General features: G+C 35.3%; 1 protein-coding gene across 2 annotated transcripts in view; it reads right to left on the bottom strand.

Annotated features, from left to right (window-relative positions):
• DYNC2H1 (dynein cytoplasmic 2 heavy chain 1) overlaps positions 1-20,836 on the bottom strand; it is a 376,702-nt gene that overhangs the window by 189,975 nt on the left and 165,891 nt on the right. The window contains exons 66-69 of one of the 2 annotated variants that reach the window (XM_079929106.1): positions 6,520-6,683; positions 4,741-4,860; positions 4,053-4,187; positions 2,202-2,345 (exon numbers count right to left, since the gene is read on the bottom strand). In XM_079929106.1, coding sequence (XP_079785232.1) covers positions 2,202-2,345; positions 4,053-4,187; positions 4,741-4,860; positions 6,520-6,683 — 563 coding nt within the window. Of the gene's footprint in view, positions 1-2,201; positions 2,346-4,052; positions 4,188-4,740; positions 4,861-6,519; positions 6,684-20,836 lie in introns of those variants that run through there. The other variant, XM_079929107.1, reaches the window with a different exon arrangement.

Raw genomic sequence — 20,836 nt, 5'->3', positions numbered from 1 at the left:
CGGATATGAAATTTTACTCCTAACTATCTAAAAGAACAAATTATTCTCACCCAAAATATAATTCTAAAAAACACTTATATTAGTATTATACTGAACACAAAAATTATAAACAACTTGATGAATTTGGTTTCATAAAAATATTTTTTAGGGTCTTCCCTGGTGGCGCAGTGGTTGAGAGTCCGCCTGCCGATGCAGGGGACGCGGGTTCGTGCCCCGTCCCGGAGGATCCCGCGTGCCGCGGAGCGGCTGGGCCCGTGGCCGCTGGGCCTGAGCATCCGGAGCCTGTGCTCCGCAGCAGAAGAGGCCGCAGCAGTGAGAGGCCGCGTACCACAAAATATATATATATATATATTTTTTAATAAATTAAAAAGCAAATTAATAAACCCAAAATATTTATGACAAAGGTTTAGTGTCCTTAATATATAAGCTCTTATAAGTAAAATTTTAAAATAGTAATACCATATTTGTAAAAATAATAATTTACCAAAGAAAAAACACAAATAATCCAATATTTATCTTACAAGTGATATTTATCTTACAAGTGACCAAAGACTTTCAAATATAGTGAAATATTTTTCAATTACCTAATAGGATAATTATTAAAAGTTATATAATATTCATTTTTGCTCAAGGTGTAGATTAAAAAGGCCCCTGTTGTTGTATTAGTTTAATATACCAACAGCATATATTTCCAAAGGATAATTAGACAGTATTTGTCTAAAGGCTTACAAATGTGCATTTTTGCCCGAGCTATCCAAGTCTAGGAATTTAACTAGGAAAATAATTGGAGAAACAAAACACTGGGGAAAAAGCCCTGTAAGTGTCTATAGCTATTTTAAACATAACCCCCAAATTCTTTGACCCTCCATCCATCATTAAAGTCTCTTTCCCCTTCTTGAATCTGTGTAGGCTCTGACTGCTTCAACCCATAGAATACAGCAGAAATGACCCAAGGCTGGGTCATAAAAGGCAATTCAGCTTCTGCCTTGTTCACTGAAATACATGTTTGGTATCTCAGTATGCAATATGAGGAATCCAATTACTCTGTGCTGTGAGGAAGCCAAGCTTCACGGAGAGGTACTGCAGTCAGCAGTCCTAGTCATCAAGTCCACCCACCTCAAGTACCAGATATGAAAGTGAAGCCTCCCCAAAACCACTTGCACTCTCAATTCCTCACAACCAAGACCCCAGACCTTGTGAAGCAGAGGTAAGCCATCCCTGCAGTGCCCTGACAAAATTCCCCATAGAATCCATGAGCATAAGAGAAACATTGTTTTAATCTGCTAAATTTGGGGGTAATAAGATATTCAGCAGAGATAACCATAACACCCTATAGGAGGTAGCTAAATAAAGTAGGGTATAGCCTCACAAGCTCTCAAAAATATTGTGTAGGTTTGTATTTATTGACATGAAAATTGTGTACTATATATATATATATTTTTTTTTTTTTTTTTTTTTTTTTTTTTTTGTGGTACGCGGGCCTCTCACTGTTTTGGCCTCTCCCGTTGCGGAGCACAGGCTCTGGACGCGCACGCTCAGCGACCATGGCTCACGGGCCCAGCCACTCTGCGGCATGTGGGATCTTCCCGGACCGGGGCACAAACCCATGTCCCCTGCATTGGCAGGCGGATTCTCAACCACTGCGCCACCAGGGAAGCCCCTGTACAATATATTTTTAAAGCACAGTATTATACCTTTTGGTAAAAATTATGTGTATTCTTTAATATATTGTTCCCTCCATTAGAATACAAGCTTGATAAAACAGTGTATATTCCTGTATTCCCATTTTCTAGAACAATATCGGGTATGTATTATAGCCTCAAACAACATTGGTATACAATGAAATTTTAAATGTTGTTTTCCCCAGGTAATAGGATTATGTGGATAATTTCTTATCTTTATACCTTCCTGAATCATCCATGTTTTTTTTTTAATGATCATCTGAGAAGACAATCATTTATTAATTTATACTCAGAACATAAATCATTTCCATTAAGAGGACTGCCACATTGGGACAGTTTGTTAAAAACACAAAATGCAACTAAGGAGCTAGTTTCTTTTAAACATAGTTTAAAAGTGTTACATATGGTCTTTTGAAATATAATTCCAAGCAACTTTTCTCAGGAAATTATTATAAATTAAGCAGCTAGTAAAGCAATCTCTCTCATTCAGTCTCAGCTATGGGGTAACCAACAGCATACCTGTTTGTTTTGCAGAGCTCGCTGGAAAAGTCGGAGAAATGCAGCCAAACTAAAACGGTACATGTTATTAATTTTTGACAAGTCAGAGATAATGAAGTACATCTTGCTGGCACTCTCAGCCAGAGGGAGATAGGCATCCCGCTCCTGTGGAACAAGGGGTGGGGGTGGGGGGCGGGAAGGGTGACACCTTAGTTCTAATGTTTTACTGCCACCTACAGACTGCTATGCACATATCTAGCCGCAGCCTTACTTTCAACATACATACAACAAATAAAGATTAATCACAGAATTTTATAAAGAAACTGCATAATACAGCTTTTCTATTTTTAAGTTTTTATACTTCTTTTAATCCTAAGATATTACACTTTTGTTTTGTATTTTTATGTAACTGCAAGCAATGTATTCTAAATACTCCCCCTCTCCTCTGATTACAGAACTAGAAGTAGTACATGGGTTGGTTTCAATGAAGACCAAGAATACTTGTATTAGGGGAAAGAGGTAAGCACCTGTATTAGGGTTAAATGGAATGGTAAACAGTTGTGATCAGAGGTCACGTAGGTCATGTAAGACAGCATGGCACTACAGGCTACCCCTGCAGTGGAGAAAAGTTAGAACAATGAATCTAGTGTGTGGGACTGGTACCAACAAGAACACTGATGGAAGCAGAGGTAAAGTAGAAGACTGTAACGAGTGTCCACATTAAGATAATAAAGCACCTAGCATTGTTCAACATAAGCATAGAACCAATAATCACAGGGGCTTTCATTCTGACTGAAGGTAAATGATGATAAAGATGAAAGGATCATAGGATTAAATGGCCTTGAGGTTATGAACTGAACTCTGAGAAGGCTCTCCATGTCATTCTGATCAAAGCACCAGGATTATAAATATGATACTGGTAAAATTATGTGTGTGACTCAGAGATGCCTGTTCGGAAAGAGAAGGCACAGAAAGTTCAAAATCCTTTTGGTATACAGTGACAGCTATGACATCTGCCAATTTTACCTATGGTAGAGAAGGTGGGATGACTGGATTGGAAACAGGCTATAGGTTTTCTCTTATTCTGATTTCAACAGAGCTCTTTCTCAAGTGAAGAAACTAATACTATGTAAGTGTAGAATTTGAGCAACAGCTGAAAAACACCTAAAATAACATTTGGAAAAGTCATTGAGGGAAATGGGAAATATTAAAGGATGTCAGTAAGGGTCCAGGTCAGGTTGGAGACTGGGAATTCACAATAACATTAATCTGCTTCATTGTTTGATTTTCTTCAGCAAATCTTTGTCACCGAATGTAGGAGGAAAAAAAAAAAGATACATTGTACTGATATAAGGTTGAAATTTTGCTCTAGGAAATGTCAAAAGAATAAAGCAAGAAGGATTTTAACCATTTTTAAGAAAAGAGTTCAGATCAACACATTCATGGGGTCCAGGATGAGTAGGGAAGAAAAATGTTTTTGATGGGAAGAATAGCTTTTAACTCTTTTATTGATATACTTAACTTGCCTTAACTTAAGAAAAGTTCCAGGAATGGCAAAGATGCTCTCTAATAGTCATTTTAAACACGTTCATTTTCAATTTCAGTACAAGTTTATAGCTCTAGAACTTTGGATAACATGCCAGAAATCAGTAGTACTCAGCAGGGCTCAATGACCAGCACTCCTTACACTTGATACCCTCAACATCTATCGCCATCTCTATAATAAGAATTAGACCCAAGGACCTGGTGTTTTTGAATAGCTTTCTTTTTTTGCAGTCATCATTCCCCTGAAGTCCTGGTACTAAAATTTTTATCATATTAACATGAAAGTTTAAGAAAACAATATAAGATCACAAAGAAGGAAATATTTACTTGATCAAGAGAAATTTGGAGTTTGTAAGATTCTTTAAGTGACTCCTGAATAAGTGCACTGCTTGCTTTTGTCTGATTCAAAGATTCAATCAAATCCTTATTTTCCAAAATATTGCCTTGAGATGTGGCAAGTGTCTGCAGAAAAATTAATAAAATAATATGAACATTATTATATATATTAAAATAATCAATTAAAAGAAGCCCATGTTAACTATCATTAATTTGATGATGTTTTGGGGAACTTATGTTCTCTTAAAAGAATTTCATTATTTTACAGCCTTCTGTATCAAAAGACACTGTAAATCATTATATGATACTATATCATCAAAACATTGTATATGTATTAATTTTATCAACCTAATAAAAATAAAGACTAAAGTTACAGATCAAATCATAATTTCATGCTACCTTTGAATGTTTTTCTGAGCATAAAATCAAATATTAATGAAATAATACAGTATAAAGACGATATTAGTTAAAAATTGCTTGTCTTAAACATTACTCCTAGAAGTCTTATATTCCAAGACATCTACCTTTTTCTATTTGAATTTTGACTTTAAGATACATATTGATGTGTCTTTGATACAACCAAAAACATGCTAAAGGTACTATAATTTTTTAAAAAACAATATTTGATTATAATCAAAATAATATAATATGAAAAATATCCTGAATAGCTCAATTTTACCTCTAAAAGAGATTCTTCAAGCTTAGCTAACTGTATTTTCTTATCTTCTTCCTGTTGTAATAGTTTTGTTTTCTGGTCCTCTAAATCAGGTTTCTCATGCTGAATAGTTAATGCCAAAAGCTTAAAAAAAAATCCAAGGTTATTCTAGCAATAAAGTTCAAACAAAACAAACCAAAATGAAAACTTCCCACAAACAGGTCTTATGTTTTATCATATATTACAAGTATAATGATACTACTATGTACTTCATTTCATTCTTTCTAAACATATGAGACACGTTCACAATTATTTCTGACAAAAGAGGCAAACTGAATAGTTAACTAATTGATAAAATGTTAAATATTATAGGACACTATAAGAAATTGCATTACTTAACATATCAACATGTAATATTCAGTTCTTAAATTAGATTAAATGTATAAAAACTATGGAAGCAAACATTTTTAATGGTAAGTAGTCACAAAAAGAAATAGTTGCCTTACTTAAAATACTATATTAAAATCACAATGAGATACCACATCACATCCACTAAGATGGCTATAATTAAAAAGACAAATGATAATAAATGTTGGCCAGAATGTGGAGAAAGGGGAACCCTCATACATTATTAGTAGGAAAGTAAAATTGTGCAGCTACTTTGGAAAACTTTGTCTATTCCTCAAAATGGTAAACATAGAGTTACCATAAAACTCAGAAATTCCACTAAAAAAGCATTGAATTGTAAACTTTCAAGGGGTGAATTGTATGATATATGAACTGAATCTTAATAAAGCTGTTGAAAACTGCTATGTCAAATTCTTCAGTTTGAAACTTTAAAATAGGAAATGACATTTGCATGTCATAAAATATATTAATTTGAGATCTATTGTATAAGCATGTTCATTCAGTTCTTGTTAAAGTAATACCTAAATAGCCCTTTTCAGCAATTACTGTGGAGATCTTTTATATAGAAGAAGGAATTTGTCAATTCTGCCAAGCTCTGAGTAATCTGTACATTGTTTTATTTATGAGAAGTATCATCAAGCCAATCAAAAGACATTGTTCATAAAAATATGCAGTGAGTCATCTAGTATGGTAAGAAAAATATTTTAATAGCAGAGTTTTAAAAATTACAATAAAGTAAAAACCATGGTAAATATACATGCTATCATATAAATCAAAAGAGAAAAATATACTATTGTTAGATGGTAGAAAACAGGATGATACTAAAAAAGTCAACAGGATATCTTTAAAGAGGAAAAATGAGTAAGGGAGTGTATAAGTAAAAATCTGTACATGAAAATCATTTTGTAATTCATGTAATAACTATAAACTGTAATAAGCCATACACAAATAAAGTAAATTCAAACATGCAAATGCTCTAAGTAAAAAAAAAAAAAAAATGTTGGGTTTGGAATCAAAGACCCTCACCTAGCTGAATAAGTCAATAACTGCAATTTTAACATTTAAACTTCAGTTTTCACAGTTAAAAAAAATAAAGTTGCTAATCTTAACATGTATGATCCTCCATTTCTCAAATTCTAACAAATATGACAGACGTAGACTGTAAAATTAAAGTTATACTGGAAGAAGTAGCAATTTGACATTAGCAACAAATATACAATTCTAACACTAATGGAAAATGAAATAAACCCAAATGTGTTACTGATTTGCAAGTATATTTTCAAAATCATGAGTTTAAATGCTAATCAGTTTAACAAAACAGCTTCCCACTCAAAATATTTCATTAGTATACAAAGATACTAAATATTTCTAAGGCAAATGATTGTCCATATATACCTGTCCTCGTAATCCACTTCTTGTTGTAGTAAAGTTAACCTCAGTAACGATGGAAGCTGCATCCGGTGGAATAAAGGGATTTGGGTTTCTTGTTGACAAAAAAAGGCGAAATTCTTCATTGTAGTCGATAATTTTGTCACCTATTTGTACCACATAACGTGGTCCTGTTTTTTCAAAATGACATAATTAGTTGGCCAGAATATTCTGTATTTTGCTACATGACATTAAAAAATATAATTTTCTAGTACTTCTAAATAGTTTTTACTACAGGCTGTTCGATACAGTCCAAAATACAACAACAGCAAGGCCACCCAAAAGACTATTAACGAGAATGCTCTACTGATCAATCAGCACTTATGCAAACAAGGATAAATAATATTCATTAAGACAATCCTAGGATACTGAAGCATCAAAGGAATGTCTACTTATATTCAATATAGTTTTAACATTAACTATATGTTTGATATTACCAATTTTTCTGAAATGTTTGATTATAGATGACAAAAATAGAAACTCTTATTAATTATTCTCTACTTCAAAATTCATCAAAGTGTTTATTGTACTAGTATTTAAGATGTAACACTTGAAAACAGAATGACCTGGTAAAAACCTGGAATTAACAACGTATGAGTAATTGCAAAGAATCCATTATTAACGTCAAAAAAGATTTATTCAGACTGCCGTACACAGGTACTTTGCAATAAATTAAACTGAGAAAAAGTAAACTTCTGCGTCACAAAGGAGTTTTTTTATATTCTAATATAAAACACAATTATATTAATTATACAACATATACAGAAAAATCAATCAACAATTACATGCATTACTTATGATTTTAACTGATAAAAAATAATTTTTTAGGTAAAAAATATATATTATCAAAGATTATTTTCTAATGTTAAGAAAAACAATGTAATGAATTTTTGAGAATCCTAGAATAGATTTTAAAATTTACTTAACTTTTTAAAGTTAATGTGAAAAGAATTCAATATGTACTTTATGAAAGAGGATATGTAAATGGTTAAAAAACAATATCAAAATAATGCTGAACTTTAACCATTACTAGTAAAAAACAAATTTAAAGGTTCAATGTAATAACTCTACATCAACTAGAATGATTCAAGAAAATGCAAGCAGGATAAATGCAAAGAAAACTACTTCTAAGGACATCATAGTAAAACCACTGAAAATCTATGACAAATGCAGCACAACAATAATGCAAAGGCAGGTATTGAGTATATGGAGTTAAAGACCAATACTGGAAAAGTTTCAAAGTATTTATATTAAAAAAATAAGTCACAGACGCATACTGTTATACACAGGGTAGCCATTAAAAACTACCAGGTTAATTAGAAAACTACATTAGTTATTGCATGAATTGGTTAACTGTACTACAAACTGTACTACAAATATTAACACTGCCATGGTGAATAAAAATGCAAAACCAAATGATACACTGTTTATGAGAAACACACCTTATAAAGAAAACCAACAGAAAATTGAAAGTAAAAGAATGGAAAAATATACCATGCGAACACCAATCCCCAAAATTAGTGTAATCATTCTAATGCCAAATTCTAAAACTTGAGATACTTCTAGAGACAAAAGACAGTTGATAATGATAAAGAAAATAACCAAACAGGAAGACAGCACATTCCAAATATGTATGCATCCAAATACACAGCTTCAAAATATTTAAAGTAAAAATTGATGGAACTAAAAGAAAAAATTCAAAATCATAGAGACTTCTTCTCAATACATGGTAGAAGAAATAGAAATAAAAAGTAAAGGTATAGAAAATCTGAACGTTACTATTAACAAACTTGAATTAATTGACTTTAGAGAAAATTAAAATAACCAAGAGCAAAATTTACATAATTCTCAAGTGTACACGGAATATTTGTGAAAATTAGCCAATGCCAGATCATAAAAAAAGCTTCAACAGGATTAAAAAACTGAATACAGAATAAGTTTTCTGACCACAACAGAGATAAGCTAGAAACCAATCCCAAAAGGGTAACTAGAAAATATCTAACTCCCTGGAAATTAAACAACAAAAGCAATGAGTAACTTATGAATTAAAAAAATACAAACCAAAACTTGTGGTATGAAACTGAAGAAGGGCTTAGCAGAAAGTTTATAGACAAAAAAAATGCATATATTAGGAAAAAGAAAATAATGAATTATCAATACTTTGAATTTCTATTTCAAGAATCTAGAAAAAAGACAACCAAATAAAATCTAAGGAAAATATTAAGAATAAAATAAATAAAAAGCAAAAATTAAAAATACAATAGAGAAAATCAACAAAGTTAAAAACTGGTATTTTGAAAAAAATCAGTAAAATTGATAAACTGACCTACCAAAGAAAAAGAGAAAAAAATTATCAATATCGAAAAAAAGACACATTATTGAAAAACTCTCAGAAATTTTAAAGTTATAAGAATATTATATGAAAACACACCAATATATTTGACAAATTAAATGCAATAGACAAACACCTAAAATAATTAATCTAACTTGATATATACACAGAATATAGATTACAAACAAAACTAAATTAACTCAGGGAGAAGAAATCAAGATGGCAAAGCAGGAGGATACAGAACACATCAAAAATATGTCTACACGTGAAACAGTTCTCACTGAAAGCTAACTGTAGGCTAGCAGAACTAGAAGACTGTAAGAAAGATGCATATAGAATTGGGTATAAATGGATGAGAAGCTATGAGGTCTGGACCTGTGCCCCTAGAAGGGGACTCAGAAGAAGAACGATCACACAGACAGAGATCCTCTCTAGGGAGTAGGTGGTTTGAGTCACAAATTGGGCACCCTTGTCAGACACTGAGAATGTGAGTCTCCTTGCTGTTTGGAGGGCTGGGGGAACTAACAGGAGGGCTGTGAGAAGCCTGGACTCCATTCATGAGGAGCACATCCTCGCTTGCTTACTTCCAAAAAAGGGCGGAGAGGGTGGACTGAAACTGCATGGGTGGCTGACTGGTTTCCTGTGACTGCTCCAGCACACATCCCACTCTAAGTCTAGCAACCGCTCCAGCCTCACTGGGGTGAGGGCTGCTACAGCTGAGCAGAAAGCTCAGCTGTGAGAAACAAAAGCAACACAGACCTAAAGCGTGTCTGAGCAGGGTGGGAGCAGCCATTACTGATGCTTACACAGGCAGCACATTAGAGCAGCCATGATTTCTGTCTGTGGTCAGACAGCCACAATTCGCACCCAGACCAATGCCAAGTGCCCATGCCAATCACTCTTGCCCGGGCACTGCTCCCCTCCTGGGCAAGAATGCTGGTGCTGGGATTGAGGAGAAAACAGATTTCAAGGGAATGGAGCCAGCTCAGACCCAACCCTCAAAACTTCTGCTCCACACTATTTACAACAGCCAGGACGTGGAAGCAACCTAAGTGTCCATCAACAGATGAATGGATAAAGATGTGGCACATATAGACAATGGAATATTACTCAGCCATAAAAAGAAATGAAATTGAGTTATTTGTAGTGAGTGGCTGGACCTAGAGTCTGTCATACAGAGTGAAGTAAGTCAGGGAAAAATAAATACCATATGCTAACACATATATATGGACTCTAAAAAAAACCAATGGTTCTGAAGAACCTAGGGGCAGGACGGGAATAAAGACACAGACACAGAGAATGGACTTGAGGACACTGGGAGAGGGAAGGGTAAGCTGGGACGAAGTGAGAGAGTGGCATGGACATATATACACTACCAAATGTAAAACAGATAGCTAGTGGGAGGCAGCTGCATAGCACAGGGAGATCAGCTCAGTGCTTTGTGACCACCTAGAGGGGTGGGACAGGGAGGGTGGGAGGGAGACGCAAGAGGAAGGGGATATGGGGATATATGTATACGTACAGCTGATTCACTCTGTTACACAGCAGAAACTAACACAACAATGTAAATCAATTATCCTCCAATAAAGATGTAAAAAAAAGAATCCAACAAAAGAGAGAGAAAAAAATAAACAAAACTTCTGCTCCAGCAACTTGGGAACAGACCCCACCCCGTACAGAGCAGTGATGGCCACTGAGCAGAGAAAAAGCCCCAGCTACACCTGGCTCTGATCTAACAACTCCATCTCCAGCCTCCTACCAAGGTGATAGATGCCAGCAAACCTGAGGAAAGACATGTTCTGTGTTCACATCAGATTCAGCTCTCCCACAAAAGCCACTGGGCACAAGCAGACTGTACCACACAAAGGCACCCATTAAAGACTGCAATAGGCAACAGTTTCACCTAATTTCATAAAGACAGAGAAAGTTAAGCAAAATGAGCAGAGGAATTTGTCTCAATTGAAAGAGCAAGAGAAAATCCCTGAAAAAAACAACTAATGAGACAGAAATTAAAAATTTACCAGATTAGGAGTTCAATGCATTAGTAATAAAATATGCTAACTGAAGCAGGGAAAAGAATAGCTGAACACAGTGAGAATTTTAATAATGAACTAGAAAATATAAAAAAGAATTAGTTAGAATTGAAAAATACTGTAACTGAAATGGAAAACACAATAGAAGGATTAACAGCTGACTAGGTGATACCCAAGTACAGAAAAGTGATCTGGAAGATAGAATAATGGAAATAACCAAATCAGGAAAGGAAGGGAAGAAGGGAGAAAAGGAAGGAAGGAAAGAAGGGAGGAAGGAAGGAAGAAAGGGAGGGAGAGAGGATGAAAGAAAGAAGAACAGTTTAAGGGATCTCTGGGACAACATCAGTTGTACCAACACTGCATTATATGGGTCCCAGAGAAGAAGAGAGAAAGAACGGGGTAGAAAATGTATTTGATGAAATTATAGCTGAAAACTTCATAAACCTGAAGAAGGAAACAGATATCCAGGTACAAGAAGCACAGAGGGTCCCAAACAAGATGAACTAAAAAGACACACACCAAGACATATCATAATTAAATCAGCAAAAGTTAAAGAGAAAATTCTAAAGGCAGCAAGAGAAAAATGAAGACTCTCATACAAGGGAACCTAAAGAAGGTTACCAACTCATATTTTTGCAGAAACTTTGCAGGCTAGAAGGGAATGGCATGATATACTCAAAGTGCTGAAAAGGAAAAACCTGCTAACCTACAATAGATATACAAAAATTAGAGAGAAAGAAACACAAGCATACCATGAAAGGAAATCATCAAACCACAAAGAAGAATCTAAACGAAGAAAAAAACGAACAATAAAGAACTCAAAACTACCAGAAAACAGGTAACAAAATGGAAATAAGGACATACCTATCAATAATTACTTTAAATGTCAATGTAATAAATATTCCAATCAAAAGACATAGGGTGGGGTTTCCCTGGTGGCGCAGTGGTTGAGAGTCCGCCTGCTGATGCAGGGGACGCGGGTTCGTGCCCCGGTCCGGGAAGATCCCACATGCCGCGGAGCGGCTGGGCCCCGTGAGCCATGGCTGCTGAGCCTGCACGTCCGGAGCCTGTGCTCCGCAACGGGAGAAGCCACAACAGTGAGAGGCCCGCGTACCACAAAAAAAAAAAAAAAAAAAAAAGACATAGGGTGGAATATTGGCTTAAAAAAGACCCATCTATGTGTTGCTTATATACAATGGAATATTACTCAGCCAGAAAAAGGAATGAAACTGAGTTATCTGTAGTGAGGTGGATGGACCTAGAGTCTGTCATACAGAGTGAAGTAAGTCAGAAAGAGAAAAACAAATACCTTATGCTAACACATATATATGGAATCTAAAAAAATAAAAAATGGTCAGAAGAACCTAGGGGCAAGACAGGAATAAAGATGCAGACCTACTAGAGAATGGACTTGAGGATACGGGGAGGGGAAAGGGTAAGCTGGGACAAAGAGAGCGAGCGGCATGGACATATATACACTACCAAACGTAAGATAGCTAGCTAGTGGGAAGCAGCCGCATAGCACAGGGAGATCAGCTCAGTGCTTTGTGACCACCAAGAGGGGTGGGATAGGGAGGGTGGGAGGGAGGGAGATGCAAGAGGGAAGAGATATGGGGACATATGTATATGTATAACTGATTCACTCTGTTATAAAGCAGAAACTAACACACCATGGCAAAGCAATTATACTCCAATGAAGATGTTAAAAAAAAACCCAGAAAATTAATTAATTAATTAATTAATTAAAAAGACCCATCTATGTGCTGCTTACAAGAGACTGACTTCAGAGCTAAAGACACACTAACTGAAAGTGAAGGGATGGAAAAGAGATTTCACGGAAATGGAAATAACAAGAAAGTAGAGGTAACAATACTCATATCAGACAAAGTAGACTTTAAAACAAAGTCTATGACAAAGAAGAGCATCATGTAATAATAAAAGGATCAACACAAGTACAGGATGTTACACTTGTTAACGTGTATGCACCTAATACAGGAACACCTAAATATATAAAGCAAATACTAAGAGACATAAAGGGAGAAATTGACAATAACAGAATAGGAGGAGCCTTTAACATACCACTTACATTAGTGGACAGATCATCCAGAGAGAAAATCAATAAGGAAACAGGGTCTTAAATGACACCACAGGCCAGTTGGACTTAATAGATATCTACAGGACATTCTACCCCAAAAGAGCAGAATACACATTCTTTTTAACTGCACATGAAATGTTCTCCAGGATTGACAATGTGCTAAGACACAAAACAAGTCTCAACAAATTTAAGAAGACAGAAATTATATCAGGCATTTTTTCTGACCACAACAGTATGAAACTAGAAATCAGTTACAGGAAGAAAACTGGGAAAAGCACAAATATGTGAGGAATAAACAACATGCTACTGAAAAACCAATGGGCCAGTGAAGAAATTAAAGAGGAAAACAGGAAATACATTGAGACAAAATATAACGGAAACACAACTTTCCAAAATCTATGGGATGCAGCAAAAGCAGTTCTAAGAGAGAAGTTTACAGCAATGCAAGCCCACCTCAAGAAATAAGAAAAATCTCAAATAAACAACCTAACCTATCATCTAAAGGAATTAGGAAATGAAGAACAAATAAAGTCCAAAGTCAGCAGAAGGAAAGAAATAATAAATATTAGAAAGGAAATAAAATTAAAGAAATAAAATTAGAGACAAAAAAAACAATAGAAAAGGTCAATGAAAGCAAGAGCTTGTTTTTTGAAAAGACAAACAAAATAAATAAACCTTTAGCCAGGCTCATCAAAAGAGAGAAAATGCAAATAAACAAAAGAAGAAATGCAAGAGGAGAAATTACAGCCATTATCACAGAAATATAAAAAATAATAAAAGAATACTATGAACAGTTATATGCCAACAAAATAGACAACCCAGAAGAAATGGACACATTTCTAGAAACATATAACCTGACAAGGAAGAAAGGGACCATCTGAACATACCAATTACTAACAGTGAAATTGAATTTGTAACAAAAAACCTCCCAGCAAATCCAGGACCCTCTGGCTTCACAAGGGAATTCTACCAAACACATAAAGAAGAGTTAATGCCTATCCTTCTCAAAGTATTCCAAAAAAGTGAAAAGGATGGAACACTCCCAAATTCATTCTATGAGGCCACCATTACCTGGATAACAAAACCAGACAAAGACACTACAACAAAAGAAAATTAAGGGCTAATATCTCTGATGAATATAGATGAAAAAATCCTCAACAAAATATTAGCAAACCAAACTCAATAAAAAATAAAAAGGATCATACACCATCATCAAGTGGGATTTATTCCAGGGATGCAAGGGTCAATACTCGCAAATCAATCAATGATACATCACATTAACAAAAGAAAGAATAAAAATAACATGATCATCTCAATAAACACAAAAAAAGCACTTGACAAAATTCAACATCCATTTGTGATAAAAACTCTCATCAAAGTGGGTTTACAGGGAGCATATCTAAACATAATAAAGGCCGTTTATGACAAACCCATGGCTAACATCATACTCAATGGTGAAAAGGTGAAAAGAAAGCCTTTCCTCTCAAATCAGCAATAAGAGAAGGATGCCCATCTCACCAATTCTATTCAACATAGTATTGGAAGTCCCAGATACAGTATTCAGACAAGAAAAAGAAATAAAGAGTATCCAAATTGGAAGGGAAAAGTAAAACTGCTACTATCTGCAGATGACATAAAACTATATAAACAAAACCCTAAAGTCTCCACCAAAAAACTGTTAGAACTAATAAATGAATTCAGTAAATTTGAAGGACACAAGATTAACATACAGAAATCTGTTGCTTTTCTATACACTAACAATGAACTATGAGAAAGAGAAAGCAAGAAAACAATCCTGTTTAAAATCACATTAAAAAGAATAAAACACTGAGGAATAAACTTAACAAAGGACGTGAAAATCCTACTCTGAAAACTATAAAACATTTAAGAAGGAAACTGCAGCTGATACAAAGAAATGGAATGATATTCCAATGTCTTCAATTGGAAGAATTCATATTGTTAAAATATCCATAGCACCCAAAGCAATCTAAAGATTCAATGCAATCTCTATCAAAATACCCATGGCAGGGCTTCCCTGGTGGCGCAGTGGTTGAGAATCTGCCTGCCAATGCAGGGGACACGGGTTCAAACCCTGGTCTGGGAAGATCCCACATGCCGCGGAGCAACTAGGCCTGTGAGCCACAGCTACTGAGCCTGCGCTCCACAACGAGAGGCCGCGATAGTGAGAGGCCCGCACACCGTGATGAAGAGTGGCCCCCGCTTGCCGCAACTAGAGAAAGCCCTCACACAGAAACAAAGACCCAACACAGCCAAAAATAAATAAATTAAATAAATTTTAAAAAAATATCCATGACATTTTTCACACAACTAGAACAAATAATCCTAAAATTTATATGGAACAACAAAAGATCCCAAATTTCTAAAGTAATCTTGAGAAAAAAGAACAAAGCTGGAGGTATTATGCTCTCAGTCTTCAGAATATACTAGAAAGTAATCAAAATAGCATGATACTGGCAGAAAATCAGCCACACAGTTCAATGGAACAAAATAGAGAGCCTAGAAAGAAACCCATGCACTTATGGTCAATTAATCTACAACAAATGTGTCAAGAATACACAATGGAGGAAAGACAGTCTCTTCAATAAGCGATGCTGGAAAAACTGGACAGCTACATGTAAAAGAATAAAATTAGGACATTTTATCACACCATATATAAAGTAAATTCAAAACAGATTAAATGTAAGATCTAAAAAAATAAAACTCCTAAAAGAGAAGGCAGAATACTCTTTTAGATAAGTCATAGCAGTATTTTTTGGATCTGCCTCCACAGGCAAAAGGAAAAAAAGCAAAAATAAACAAATGAGACCTAATCAAACCTAAAAGCTTTTACACAGCAAAGGAAACCATTGACAACACAAAAAGACAACTACTGAACAGGAGAAAATATTTGCAAATGATATGATCAATAAGGGATTAATATCCAAAATATATAAACAGCTCATATAACTCAACATCAAAAAGCAAACAACCCGATTAAAAATTGGGCAGGAGACCTGAACAGACATTTTCCAAAGAAGAGATGCAGATGGCCAACAGGCACATGAAAAAATGCTAAACACTGTTATCGTCAGAGAAATACAATCAAAACCACAATGAGCTATCACCTCACGTCTGGCAGCATGGATATCATTTAAAAGACCACAAATAACAAATGGTGGCGAGGATGTAGAGAAAAGGGAACCCTAGTACACTGTTGGTGGGAATGTAAATTGGTACAGTCACTGTAGAAAACAGTATGGAGGCTACTCCAAAAACTAAATATAGAACTACCATATGATCCAGCAATTTTACTGCTGGGTAAACTTCCAAGGTAAACAAAAACACTAATTTGAAAAGTATATGTACTCCAATGTTCATAGCAGCATTATTTACAATAGCCAAGATACAGAAGCAACCTAAGTGTCCATTAATAGATGAATGGATAAAACAGATGTGGTATATATGTATATACCATATATATATATTAATATATATTGAAAATATATACATATACACACAATGAAATATTAGTCATAAAAAGAAAGAAATTCTGCAATTTTCAGTAACATGGATGAACCTAGAGGGTATTATGCTTAGTGAAATAAGTCAGACAGAGAAAGACAAATACTCTATATTGCCACTTATATGTGGAATCTAAAAAATAAAAGAAGTCAAAGTATATAACAAAACAAACAGACTAACAGAAATCAAACTAGTGCTTACCAGTGGGGAGAGAGAAGGGGAGAAGGGGAAGACAGGGGTATGGTATTAAGAGATACAAACTACTATGTATAAAATAAATAAGCAACAAGGATATACCGTACAACAGGGGTCCCCAACCCCTGGGCCGCGGACTGGTACCACCTGAACCATCCCCTACACCCTATCCGTGGAAAAACTGTCTTCCATGAAACCAGTCCCTGGTGCCAAAAAGGTTGGGGACAGCTGCTGTACAGCATAGGGAAATACAGCCACTGTTTTTTAATAAATTTAAGCGAAGTATAATCCATAAAAACATTTAATCACTATGTGTACACCTGAAACTAATATAGTTTTGTAAATCAACTATACTTCAATTAAAAATTATTCAGTTAACTAATTAGTTAAAACATAAACTCCGTTTAAAGGGTCTCAGCTCGGGTATACCGGCAACTTACAATGAAAGATAGATCACCATGGGAAACTGCACCTTGTCTCAGTAAAAAGGTATTCAGAGATGCTTTTTATAGAAGATGGACTTAACACTGGGTGATTTCAGAATGGTTCAAAGAAAGTGCGGTTTTGCTGGGGAATGGATGCTATCAGAAAGACCAGACAATTCTGATTTGTATCAATAATTTTGTTGATATCTAGGAGGTGTCAGAAATGGTGTCAGACTAAGCTATATGGGTAAAAAAGCAGAAGTCACTCATAAGAGCAGGGAGAAGAGGATGTTTAGTTATCTTTGTGGCATGGAAGTGTCCTCGTTTTTGTGCGCTGACATGCTTATGGTCACAGAGTGACCTGCCTGTTGATGGTGTTCTGTGAAATGGTTTATGTTCAACAGGAGAGCACCATGGTCAAGCTGTAGAGCCTGGCCAGCTTCCAGCCCATAGTAGTCAGGTGCTGCTTTTTTTCTTCCTCATTTATGCAATGTACAAATACAAGTAAAACTTATCTGTTATAAGGCAGGAATGTGGTTATCCTTGTGGGGGACAGTGGTAAACAAAGGAGTTTGGAATGCTGAAAAAGTTCTGTATCTTGATCTGGGTGCTTACAGAAGTGTATTCCATTTGTAAAAATCATTAAGCTATACAATTGTAAGTGTATCTCAATAAAAAGTGAAAATTAAGAAGTAACTGATTTTCTCTTGTAAGACTAGTCATGAAGAGGGGAGGGAAAGAACACTCTTGCCATCCTATACTATTCGATTGCGTAACCCATCAATGCATTATTCTGATATAACATTTTTAAAAATATTTCAAAATAAATGTTTTATTGTATAAAAAGACCCTTGGACATAAGTCCCTTACACTACTCTTAGAAAATATTACATGTAGAACTATAAAAGTCCAACACAGTCTTAACTGTATAAAGTCTTAATTTACATTGGAGTTAACCTACGATGGAGTTAATTTTGACTACATTTTTCTCCTGGGCACAAAATCTGTACTGTACTTTAGAGAACTGTGGAAACAGAATGATTAGGCACAAGTACAAGATTTGGTCTCACATTCTCTTTCCAGGGGAAGCCTCAACTTACATGGCTATTATTTTGGTTTCTGAGCCTGGATCAGGATTGAGTATATTTTGTTTCGATTTTTTTGGTTAACATATCTAATAGATTTGGAGCACCTGTATGTACAGATACATTAATTGGCTTTGTTTATTGTGATGCCTTGATGACTTCTTTAACAATTAGCCAAAGATACAGGCAAGACCTGCCTATAAAGTGTACCCAAATCCGGCCAATACTTATAGTTGAAAGAAATGCATCATGTTAGGAAGTGAAAAAGAAAGTTATTCTTTTTACACCAGGCAAGAGTGCTACACAATTTTATCTGTCTGGATTTCAAAATAAAAGTTGTTTGAACGTTTATTATGACCATGAAACTTAAACCAGGAAGTGGCCACCACTGCTTCCACAATGCTTGACACAGCGATGATTAAAAATATTTTGCTCACAGCAGATACTTGAACACTGCTAATGATTATTAATGATTTCTTTTTTACATTCCCCTGGGAAGAAGATGAAAATCAGTTCATCTCTTATATGCAGTATACCTTAACAGGTCCAAACTCTTCAGAAATATATTATCATCTGAATTAGAGAAATCCAAGTACCATGTGAACTGCCATATGGGTACAAACATTCCATCATATAGGTAACATCTTGGTAATGGTCTCCACTGATAAAATTGCTCACATTGTATTGTAAACCTTTCAAGCTTAACTAACTAAAGATGATGGGACTTACATGAAGATAAACAAAAAACCCGGCCACAAAAATAATCAAATCAACATTGCTCAAGGAAATATCCCACAGCCTATTAAGAATAAACTGCTGGCTTTATAGCCACTATATACAAAGAAAGAAAATCAACAACTGAATACCTTCTTCACTTTACTAGAAGCAGCATATTCCACACCTGAAGATTTTAGTACAACCTAATAATTTATCTGGTCAACAAACATGTGGCTAAGTTTGAATGGCAGCTGCTGTAAAAGCTGCAAGTGCCAACTCTGGAAGTAATCCAAGCAGTTGTAAACCAATCCTTGTCTTTGAGCCCTATATCTTTCAGATGCACAGAATTACAGATGTCTACAAAAAAATCTCACAGATAAGAAAATCCAATGGAATGCTACAGCCATCCACTATCCATAGGTAAAACTTTTGGCAACCTATAGCATGGAATATTCTGTACAATGAACTGGCTTCAAGTAGTGCTCTTGGCTATAAAGCATGTCACCCTGAAAATAACTGAAATATACCAGTACAGAGATTCATGGGTCAGAACTGGTGAGCTAGCTTAGGGTTTCTCAACCTCAGTACTACTGACAAATTGTACTGGAAAATTATTTGTTATGAGGAGATGCCCTGTACATTTTAAAGATATCCTTGGAATAGACGCACCAAGTTGTTACAACCAAAAATGTCTCCAGTCATTGCCAAATGTCCCCTGGGGGACAAAATCACTACCATTAGAGAACCACTGGTCTAGCTGTGTTCAGGCCATTAAGCTGCCTAGACTCAACTGGGGTACCAAAGACATACCTATATGGAGAACCACCCTCTAGAAACAGATACAGCAATTAATCACAAGGTTAATCTTTATGTTGCACATACATATGCCTGTATGAAGCAGTCGTGCCTAAAGTGAAGAATTTGGTCTAAAAGAGCCAATCAAGAATGTTTAGCTATCATCTCTACTATAACTCTCGAATCCATACTCAAACCCCAGATGGAAATGAAATAACTGTAAAGGATTAGAATGATTAATAAAAATAATTTTGACATCTATTGCTAGTAAAACTTAAACTATTTGCCAACTACACTAGCCTCTCCTCCAGCAACTTCTACATAGATAGCTGGTCAAGCAGTCTTCAGCTATTTGACAGTTGCAAACTTCTACATCTAACTTCTGCCTTGGCTGAGCTACTAGGAACACAGGAAACAGAAAATTTAAAACAATGAGACTTTGACGAAGAATTGTACCTTGCTCTTCTTTTTGATCAATACATATTTGAGGGGATTTTTGAACTGCATAAATTTGAGGAGGAGAAGTACATTCTATTCCTATTACTTGTGCCTGTTTTGACATCACTATGTAGAAAGCAGTTCGTGTTGCTTAGATTAAGACGTAATCTGGGACGTAAATGAACTTGGACACAGGCTTTGTTTTACGTCTTTCTAGGACAACCATCCTCTATCCCCGCAGGAAATGTATGACGACAAATGGCTATTCATGAGGAACTCAAAACTGCAGAAAAGGACAATCTGAAGTATACTCAAAGGGGATAACAGACTTCAACTGATGTGACGTGAACATATGCGACTCTGGACTGAAGGTGGAAAAAGTAAGGTAGGGGCAGAGGTAATGCTCTTTTTCTCAATGAAGTGAACAGAAATTAACAAATTGACCCAAACAGGCCTGAACAACTATCTAGAATAGTGTTTCACTGTGTGAACAAATCATGATGTAGAATATTATCATTTTTTACCAGATCCAATTTTAGGGGACCTTGTCAAACTCCATTCTCAGAAAATGCAGCAGATATGGCCAAAACCTAATACCAATAAGAGCTCATTGAGATATATTTAAAGAGCGCTCAAGGGTCAGCATA

Source organism: Stenella coeruleoalba, assembly GCF_951394435.1.
Source record: "Stenella coeruleoalba genome assembly, chromosome: 8".
NCBI lineage: Eukaryota > Metazoa > Chordata > Mammalia > Artiodactyla > Delphinidae > Stenella > Stenella coeruleoalba.
The sequence above is the reverse complement of the archived record's forward strand: the minus strand, read 5'-3'. Positions and strand labels throughout refer to the sequence as shown.